Source organism: Passer domesticus, chromosome 1, assembly GCF_036417665.1.
Source record: "Passer domesticus isolate bPasDom1 chromosome 1, bPasDom1.hap1, whole genome shotgun sequence".
NCBI classification, from domain to species: domain Eukaryota; kingdom Metazoa; phylum Chordata; class Aves; order Passeriformes; family Passeridae; genus Passer; species Passer domesticus.
Window position 1 is genome coordinate 67,843,894 of NC_087474.1, and position 10,744 is coordinate 67,854,637.

At 43.0% G+C, this 10,744-nt stretch overlaps 1 protein-coding gene across 6 annotated transcripts in view; it reads right to left on the minus strand.

Moving 5' to 3' along the window:
- The window catches only part of NFATC1 (nuclear factor of activated T cells 1), a 110,494-nt gene that overhangs the window by 87,431 nt on the left and 12,319 nt on the right, over positions 1–10,744 (minus strand). For all 6 annotated transcript variants that reach the window (XM_064422451.1, XM_064422430.1, XM_064422408.1 and 3 more), the window contains exon 3: positions 3,401–3,560. In XM_064422451.1, the coding sequence (XP_064278521.1) occupies positions 3,401–3,560 (160 nt within the window). The remainder of the gene's footprint in view (positions 1–3,400; positions 3,561–10,744) is intronic.

The following is a 10,744-nucleotide window of genomic DNA, read 5'->3' on the forward strand; positions in this document are numbered from 1 at the left end:
AAATACTTCGCCAAGCCAAGGGGTGAAAGCCAGTGCCAGCCGTGAGCTCACCAGCACCACTCCCCAGCACCACGCGCTTGCCAATCCTCTGCGGCATTTTTAGCTCGCCAGGCGCGCCGGCTCATCCCACTCTCCAAACGTTTAGCAATCAGGAACAGCGATAGCTTGGAGCTGCCATGGCAGCCAAACACCCAAACAGGCAAAAGCAAAATGTGAGAGAGAGGAATATTGTGTTACCAGGCTCATGAGCCTTCACAGGCAACTTGAAGCACTCCAAACCATATCATTCCTAAGTACAGTGGGGAAGGTGCTGCCATTCCACAGAAGGAAATCCACAGGAAATCCTGCTGGCTGAAATATGCCTGGGAGATGGCACGTGGGAGCTTCCAGCGAGCAAGTCCCATACATGATTCAGAGATGATAAGGAGCAAGTGGTAAACACGACTGCTGCCACAGGCAGCCCCCAGCACGCACCAGGCTTGCCTTTGCATGGGTCAGCATGAGCTCCTCAGGCAGCCTGGCGTGCTCAGCTCTGCCTGCCCCTCCCTGTGCTCAGGTTTGGGAGAGAAAGGCAATCTCATACAGCGGTGGCATTGAGCACAGTGCCAGCTCCTCAGCTGCACATGGGGCCCTCTCCAGCTACACAGAAAAGTCACCAGAGTGAAGGAGCCAAGAAAAAAATTGGCCCCCAAGCTTGGGCTTTGTGTCATACCCATGAGACTCCTGTCCTCTTATGTTACTGCTCTCCTCATCCAGCAGGCTTGCCTCAGAAACCTTTGATCCTCAGACATTCCACCTCCTAAAAGAAGAGATGGATCAGCAGCAAGGAAACTAATGTTGCCTGGGAAAAATAGATAATCCTGCTCTGGCTGTAGAGAAGGCAACCTCCTGGCAATTTTGCTTGGGAGCCATGCCATGAACAGTGGATGTTTTTGGATTTACTTCTCCTCTGCCTTAGCATGCCCAACAGATTTGTGGAGGTATTAATGTGAGAACATCTCCTACTTTGGGAAGCGAGATGCCGACAAGAGTGGGTTTGAAACAAAGAGAGAAAAACTGAGAGAGGAGGGAGATCTCATCCATATTCTCTTCTTGTTGAAGATAAAAGGGGAAGAGCTTTAACAACAGCAGAATGAAATCAAGTTTCCCCAAAGTACCAACATAAGAAAGACCTGACTGTCAACATAGGAAAAATGTAACAGAAAAGGTCAGTACACCAGGTCAAAGCAGTTTTATGAGCGTTTTTTCCTGAGTCAACAGAATAGAAAACACCAGAAATATTAAAGACTAAAAATCTTGATCCAAAATCTCTCTCCTGAAGACACTTAGATTCTGTTTGAGCTTACATCTGGGTTTGAACTTCAAAACTTGGGCTCCTTTCTGTGTAACCCAGTGGGATGAATCAAACCTGATCCAAACAGCTGCAACATCTGGAAACTTCTTGATGCTTCTGAGATGCATTTTTCAGGTTGTGCCAGTCACCAATTTAACAGAAAATACTCCCTAGATTTCCTTCTCTTCAATTTATTTATACATACTTTTGTTTTTCAGTACTTATTTGTTTGTCAGTACTTTATTTGTCAGTACTTTGTCTTACAAAAATTATTTATAAACACTTTTTGGAAGTACTTTTAATCCATCCATCTATTCAACTCTGGTCTAAATCAGAGTTTCTATGCATTTCCTCAAACAGATAACTGGCAATGATGGCAATGTCAGCACAGAAAAGCTTTTTCTGCATCTCTTTATGTTTCTGTTCTTTTTGGAGAAATGGATGTTTGGGTTGTAATAAAGGGACTGAAAAATACATTAATCCTTATTAAGCTGGTAGAGCCAGTTGACAGGGCTGGGACTGTCTGTTTCCTCTTCTCTCCCTTCATGGCTTTCCATAATTTCCTCTCCTCTCTTCTCCTCTCCTCTCTTCTGACACTTGTTTGTGTTTGTAAGCAGCAAGCTCCCTCCTGACAGACCGGGACAGGGCATGAGAGGGGAAATGTCTGGACACATTTAGTGCAATTAAATGTTGGCATCACATTCAGTCTTTCCAAAATGCACGTAAGAAACTTTAAGTGCCAAGCTGGCCATTGCAAATTGATACCTCCCCATTTGCATTTCCTTGCATCAAGCCACAAACAGAGTAGGCATTAATTGTAAACAAGCATGTCTGCCACATGCCCCTCTTTAATATCATTCACAAATGTTCTGCTAAAACCTTTCAACTTCCAGCAGACAGCTTCCATAATCCCATGTCACTGACAAGTTCTGGCAGAGCTAAAGGGTGTTTGCTGCCGACACCTCCCCTCACTTTCCTTTTCCAGCTGTGGCAGCAGCACATACTTACACAGCAGCGTTCTCTGCTCAGCGTCATCCCAGCCTCCCACCGTTCCTTCCACAGACGTGTTTGCTAACAGGGTCTTACAGCAAATAAACAAACATGCACAGCCCTGCACGTGTGGTCCGTACATCATCTCGAGCCATCTGGGCTTTCAACAAGCCACTGCTCCCGCTTGTGGCACAAGCCCAAGCTGTGCGAGCGTGGCAGCAGTGCCCTGGCATCCATGGGTCCTGTGGCATCCAGGCAGCAATGAAACCTGGGCTGTGCTGCACAGAGGGGCACAGCCCTGATGGGTAGCACTGGGAGATTAACTGCTGGGTGAGAAAGCAGCAGCTGAGGAGGGACAGGCACCGTCTCCCACTCTCTCCCACTACTTTTTCTTTTTTTGTTTTAAACAACCAAATCTTGTTCTTCCTACTCCTGAGCAAAGCCCTTTAAAAATGAATGAGACTACTCATATAAACAAATTAAGGGTCAGTTTAGAGTGTTATTAAATTAAATGCTTTATACAGAGTAACTAAAGAGCTTGGTGGAATTCATGAAACTAGATTCAGATCTCAGATACTTTCCAGAGCAGCTGGAAGGGTTTTAGAAACTGAACAGAAGAAACTCTAAAAGCCCTTGCTCAGAACTCACTGCAACATCCAAACCAGTGACATACTGCTACAGCTCTGCACTCCAACATGCATTCACAGTTCTGATTAGATCCAACTGCCAGTTAAGGACTAAATGTACTGAGACACGTCCCCAGCTGATTTCAGAATAAACTGCATGCCTGGAGTCTGACTGCACAAATAGGTCCACGGTCACCACTGAACAGCTGAACACTCACTGAGCCCTAAACAGACAGAGCAGCAATCCACCCTGTATTCACATTGCTCTTGCATTATTTTCACCAAAGGTTTGGTCCACCCAGTTTAAAATGCAGTCTAAGGAGTGGTCACATGCAGGAATTTCTGAGGACAGGAAAAATCTCCCATTACTTTTTGGTTTTAGAGAAGAAACGGTGCTCACCACGGAGCACTGAGATAAACAAGCTGCGCTGCTCGATGCACGGTTTGGTACCTGCACAATGGGGTGGCCCCCCGCAGATGCTTTCACAGCCCCTCGACTGCCTTCTGTCTCGTAATGTGCTCGGTGGTGGGATTTCGGCTGCACTTCGATGCGTAGTTCATAAGGTCCTGAGTGAGATGGCAGCTGCCAATCCAGAGCAGGCAGGGATGGGCTAGAATGGAAAGGAAAACAGATTAAAAATTAACATCAAGTACACTATCACAAACCACAAGCAGCCAGCACTATTATTTTATACACCGAGTCTTGCAGTTCATCCATCACCATCTTACAGTTAAAATTTAATCAATAAGGATAATGTCATGACAAGTAATTTAGAAGGTATTGGCTATTTTAGGAAGATTTATGGGACGAGTATATCTGTTGGCCCAGATGTGATCTGATTTGTATTCAGAAGTAAAAATTTTTAAGACACAGATTACAAATATATATTAACTCAAAGAAAATAAAAAAGGCAGAAAGACACATCTTCCTAAAATTTTTAGGAAGATGATTTCTGCTGTAAAAGTGAATGCCAAACTAGTTTGACATTTAATGAATCTAACGGGTTTCAACAAATCTGCTCTGTTTACAGGGGGTGGAAAGAAGAAAGAAAAGCTGTTTCCTTGCTTCACTCCCAACACAAAGCATGTCTGAGAGCCTCGAAGCAAAGCTATCACTTTTGGGTTAATGCACTGCAAAGGAGAAAGCTCTGAAGTCAGAACTTGCTTATGAATCCTATTGATGGTGATGAGCAAGCCTGCAGAACACGCAGCTCACTCTTCTGGCTCAACACTGATTCTACAATTAAATAAAATACTAAAATGCTAAGCACCTATTACCATCAAGCAGCCCGACAGCATGCAATGGTGGGGAAGTGAGATTCTTAGAAATCCTCTTCCAGTATAAAACCACACTTGAAAATAGCTGGGAGACCTCTAAGAAATGCCAAGCTGATGCTTTGAAAGAAAAGAAACAAGGACAGTAGAAATAGCAGCCCTGAGACAGACTTACTCATCTTAAAATTGAAGCAATAAGCTTTACAATTAAAACACTAATTTCACGTCCACTCTGTATTCTTTCCTTTGGTGAATTTTCTCCACTGAGAGTCCTTCAAAAGTTTTTGCAAGTAGTTAAACAGCCCAACTGCAACACACTCCCCTGCCCTTTTACGTGAAACGTTATTACTTCTCACATCAGCCTGGAGGAGATAACCAGCAAGCAGAGAATCGTGGCCCTTTGTAGGTGCCATAGGCCAAGGCTCTGTGAGAGGACTTGTGCCACCACAGCCTGCAGGTAAGGGCTCACCAGCGCTCCCCAGCCTGCAAGGAGGCTGGGAACTGGGGATTTACTGTATCCTTGCCTCCCTGCTGCAGCCCAGGAGCAAGGAGAGTCTAAGCAGCAGGGATCACAGCTGAAATCTTTCCTTTCCCTGTGAGCTGCCTGAAGGGGAAAGGATGTGCAAGAGGTTCCATACTGCATGCATATACTACAAACACATGTTCAGCTGGAGGCTGGATATTCCATGTTACCATCCCAGTGATCCACACTCAGTGCACTTGTGGCTTCGACAGGCACTACATATCTCAGCAGCCCTGCTGGCTCCACTGCAGGACAGGACTTCTACCACTAGCACAGGCACTTTTTTGCTTTGCCTTTTGGGCTTTTGTGAGTGCTTACCCAGCCCTGTATCACGAGGATACTGAACTCACATCTGTTAGTGCCTGTGTGCGTATGCACTGCTGAGACTTCAGGTGGTGCTAAGTTTCCCTACATTATGATCCTCCATTTTTTACAAGTCTGAGCCACGTATCTGCATGCCTATAGACACACACTGTGTACACATTACAGGGGTCAGCTGGAGCCACCAAGTCTCATCCTGGGTGAGGACCAGGATCACCTTTGCTCCCAGGGCACCTCCTGTTACTCCAGGACATCTCAGTGGCAAGTTGCAGGCTCCAAACATCAAGGTATTCTGTTCTCCAGCCTTCAGAACCTGCAGCCCAGAGGAAGTAACAGAGAGGAAGAGAAGTATCCATCCTAGCTCACCCTAAAGCTTATCTAAAAGAAAGTTGTCCCTGCACGTTCTGAGCTTCCATAAACATCTGGAGTCAAGAGAAGACAGGGGGGCACCCTCTCCACGGGCAAGATCCTGCCAGGGACAAACTGAATTTTCTTTCTGCCTCTCCACACATGGAAGCCCCTACAGGCTTCAGCTACAGGCAGGATGTTGCACCTTCTGAGCTCCTGTGCAAACCTTTCCCCCAGAATGGCCAGAGCCCACTCTGGAGGTGAGGGGAAGCTCTTCTGCTACTGCATGCTCATACAAGGAACGAGGAGACAGCAGAAAATTATGCACAGATGGCCATTGTATGTAGCCACTGCTCTTTGCCTAGCACTTTAGGTACACATATTTTAGTCTGAAAAAAAAAATAAATCTGGATGAAGCATATTTGAGTAATGATAAATGACAAAGAGTAGAGCAAAACAGCTGTGTCTCTCCTGGTAATGATCAGCACACATTTTTAAACAGATGTTTCTGGTTTTAAGTAAATTCTCACTTGATGGATTTTTTTTCTGAGGATACAACATCTATCAGATTAGAAATTTTTAACACTTAATTAAAAAGGAGAACTCTGACTGACAGCATGTAGCCCTCAAGTGAAGAGGGTTGTTTTTTTTTTTTTTTAAGATATATAGAAGTCATAGCTTTGTAATTAATGACATCTCTTTGAAAAAAAAGAACCAAAGAAAAACACACACCCCCCGCCTTTCAAATCAGCACCTGAAAATGTCTGTATAATTAAATTGTAAAACTTATGTTCTCAAATAAAGTATGAAAACAAAAATACAGCTTGAGCTGTTAGTCTCAAATCTACAATCAGAATTCCAAGGCACCACCTTCCCAATTATAAATTGACAATTAATGGGAGTTTTCCTGATAAAGGAAGCAAAGTGATGCATTTAGCAGTGTCATGGACTGGGGCTGTCAGAGCTATTTCCTATGTTAGGTTATCTTCATCATGCACTTAATTTTCTGCAGCTAAACGTGGCTAAAGAAAAAAGCCACCAAACAAATGGTGTAGTGGTAAAATCAAATCTGGTTGCTGCAAATATTAATTTGAAAAGGTCCAAACTACCTCATCAAGCCAGTGTCACGTGGAGGGAGAAGAGCGCCACCACAGCAGTTAAGAAGAGGAATAAAAGGTCTTCATGCAGTCTTCCTTTCAAATACACATCAGTGTTTTTCCCTCAGATGACATTTTCCACCAGCTGAAAACCTGTTCCGTCTCTTTCTGCGCACTAATAAATCTTACTGTAGTCCTCCAAAATGCTGTAATGAGGTATGGCTGCTTCAAGGCAGGTTCACAAAACCTGGTGCTAGGCTGTAGCAAACTGGCTCAATATAACTCTGTCCTACATAAATCAGATTAAAAACCAGATGAATAGTGATTTATTTTGCATACACCAGATACACAATATGATTAAATCAAAAACAGATTATCCAGTCTGGCTGACTTCTGCCTTTAGCAGAAAGATTTATCAAGTTACAAAAAAAAAAAAGAAAAAAAACCCCTAAGATACTAAGCAGCCCACTGGAATATAGACAGGGAGGAAACAAAGCTAAAAACTTCTGCTAAACTTTTTTTAAGGTGTTTAAGCTCCATTTTCACGTGACTGCTATCCATTTGGGAATTAAATTATAATTACACTTTCTAAGCTACTATGTGCCTGAGGGCACTGGAAAAAGACATTCACAAACATTTTTGTCCCAAACTGCAGAAGTTATAAGAACAACTGCCAGTCTTACCCTGGGACTAACCCTGTTCTTGGCCAAGTACTGCAGCACAATCATCTATCCCAGACAGCTGCCTGAGAGTGGCATAAGCCACTGCCTAGGAGAAGATTCTCTTTCAGCACCCAAAGTGAAATGAGTGACCTAGAAGGAGTACAGCTGAGACAGGGTGCCCTGGGCTAAGCTTAGTTTTTTCTGACAAGTTTTCCTATAGAAACAAAAACACAAACTAGAAAAACCACAGGGCTGCTTAAACTTTTACCAAGTTACTGCTAGCTTGAACCTGCTCCAACTCTCCACCAAATGCAAATATGGTTATGATTTATTATTTATTGCTCATCTCACATCGAAGTGGATGTCTGTGAAAGATCCCTGTGTGTGATTTTGAAGGAGTAAGAAAACAATGGTGATGGCTACGTGATGTCCACCAACTCGACTGTGGTCAGAAAAATACACCTTCTTTATATTTCACCTATGACTTAACGTGGGCAGATTTTACTCTCTCTCTTTTTTTTTTTTTTTTTTCAAATTTCCTGTCTGACAATTGAGCAATCTGGCTGTGAGATGTTAAAATAGATGCTGTGTCCCACCCTAGGCTTGGCTGTATTTTGCTGGCATGCTGAGCAAGTAGCTCCTCTGTGAAGTGCATAAGGCGCACTGGAATTCCTCGTGCTGAAGTCTGAAAACATGAGCTGTCATCATTCTCCCACATAATACTTCACCCTTCTGTCCTAAAATTCACACTCAGAGATTGGTTTGCATGGGAGGTTTCACATTTGATGGCTTAGAGAAAGGACAAGAAACTATTGCTGCAGGAATGGAGACAAGTGGCTGGCATTGCATTTCTACTTATTCTGAATTTAGAATCCTAGGGTGTTAAAATGAGCTGGTGAAGGAAGGCCATTAATGAGATGCTCACAGGGTTGTTTGAATGAACTAAAAAACAGTTGGGAGAAAGCGGGGGATGATTAAATCAAACAAACAAAAATATATCAGTTTACTGAGACAGGCTTCCAAGTAGTCTTCAGCCTTATGGTGCAGCAAATAAATGAAATAAAAAGTCACTGCTATGTGGTGTCAAAACAAGCATGTTGAAAGCATCCAAACATCCCTATTCAGCAGGAATATAGCAGAAAATAAAAAAATATTAGCGGCATTTTGGGCTCTTCCCTGTCTACTTCCCAGTGCCAGCCCCTCAATTAACACTAATGAGTCCCAGGAGATGGTCACTGCCACACAGCCACAAGTCCCCACTTCACTGAGTCTTGCCCAGACAGCCCTGCCTTTGCTTTGTCTGAGGAACTTCCTCTCGCCTGCCATAAACACGCAAGTTCGCCATGGATGCACAGGTCAGCAAATCCGGTGCTGCTGCACCACTGACTATCTCATCTCATCTTAAGACTGCTGGTACCTTTTTCTTGAGAAATTCAACTTTTCCCAAATAGGGTTGCCCTCTATCTCATGATCTGGAACAAAACCTCTTAAAAAACCAAAAAAACAAAAAACAAACAAAAAAAAAAACCCCAAACAAAAAAACTCCTGCAAAGTCAAAAGCATCGTAAAGGTCTGCAAATTGAAAGAAATAACAAAAATGTCTGCAACATTTTAAAATCATAGTTTTTAAGGAAATTGTATCATTTGGGGGCCTCAACTTTCACATGCTTGAGTTTAATACTGTCAGAGTCCCAAAAGTAGAATCCAAAAAATCCACAAAAAAACCCAAAAAAAGCTCACTGATGCAGACAAAAGTCAAATGTGCTTTTGCAACTTGCAGAGAGGTACCCAACCATACATTCTCTAGGTACAAACTTCAGTCTCCATATGTAAAACTACATAACCACATGCCTGTGAGGTCAAAAACATACATGCATATTTTTGAGGTTGCAAAAGAGACTGCAGCTAAAGAAAATGTGGCTTTCGAGTGTTAAAAAACAATGAACTGTGGAAGTAAACACTACAGGGAGCTTTTAAAAGTCACCTGTCTATTCCTGGAAATTCCTTTTGGTGTGGTAGACCTCATATATGCCATACGCCCAACCAACAAACCCAACCATTTCTCTTTCTCTTGAAAAACACTACATTTAGTGCAAGCTCAAGTGTTAAAGGGCAACACACTCCTTGGATTAAATAGATTACATTTGATATAAATACAATGTACTACTTTTCGAAGAGTAAGAAACTGCCTCCAGGAAATCTCAGGTTGTGTTTAATCAAATACAGCAGGTGAAGAGGAAGTAATATAAAATGTGCAAGATAACTCAGAAACACGGCACTTTGGTGAGTGACTATACTTTTTGTTGGGATATAGGATGATTTAGGACCTGCTTATGAGCAGGTACAGAATACAAAGAAATGGGATTTTAGTTTGGAAGTAGTCACTAACAGTGCCCCCATAGCCGAGGGCAGAAGTCCAGTCCTGTACTTTCATTTTGGCTTTGACATTTTTGCCCAGAAGACATTCTGCATTGCATAGCACTTAGGAGAGATGGAGAAACAGCACAGAAGGAACACCACTGACAGCAAGGGTTTGAGAAACACAGAGCCTCCCCTGCTTGTACAGTAGCTGCCCAGTAGAGTGCTTCTCTTAAAATTATTTGCTACAGTAACTCTAAGAGAGATACTACAGAAAGAAACTTGTTGCATTTGAATAAGACAGTACAATGCACAAATGCCAAAATTAAAAAAAAAAAAAAAGATGTTGGAGAGAAAAGCTGAAAGAGAGCTTTACAATGACCAGCTCTTGACTCTCTGCGTCATTATTTGACTCCAGTTTTTTGAGTCAGACTGGTATATTTAGATAACTCCTTTTGGTCTAGAAAAGGTATGATTCTCATTGTTACCTCAGTGCTTGTTCCAGTGCTTCCCCTGAAATGTCTGCTTGGTCTTTAAAAAAATGTTCTGCATCCAAAGGTTTGGTGCAAGGCCCTGGGCCAAATCCTGTTAACCTGTGCAGCTCAAGCCTCAGCTGCAAAGTCAAGCTCTATCCTGCCACCCTGTCCTGTGATCCTCTGCATCCATGAGTCCCATGCAGGAACAGTCACATGTTCACAGTCTGGAGGGAGCTGTGTGAGCCCAGATCTGCACCACAGAGCCCATGGCCTGGGGACTGGGCTGAGCATCTGAGCTCACAAAACACATAAAACTCTATTTCTGTTAAGGCAGGCATTATTATAGTCTCATTATATACTCATTATTCCCCTGCTCTAGGATTTGAAAAGCCTAAAGCAGACTGAACTTTAATTATGACAAATTAAAAACATCATCAATTTTAGTAACAATAGCAAAAAGCAGTTTCCTTTTAAGACTGATGCCCACTATAAAATCCTGGGAACGGAGACAGCACTCAGTTGATGGTGTGCCTGAACCTGCTCCCAAAGAGATGGGAATGCAAGAGAGGGAGGGAAAGGTGTCAGTGATTTTCCAAGGCATGCTGGCTTTTGATGAAAACTGTGCCGCATATTCAGGAAGAGACAGAGGAGGTAATCAAATCTGGTTATCTCAAAATCATTATGACCGGGTAGATTTTGGAGCCTGAGTTATTTGTTGGAATCCACCTCTCCAGC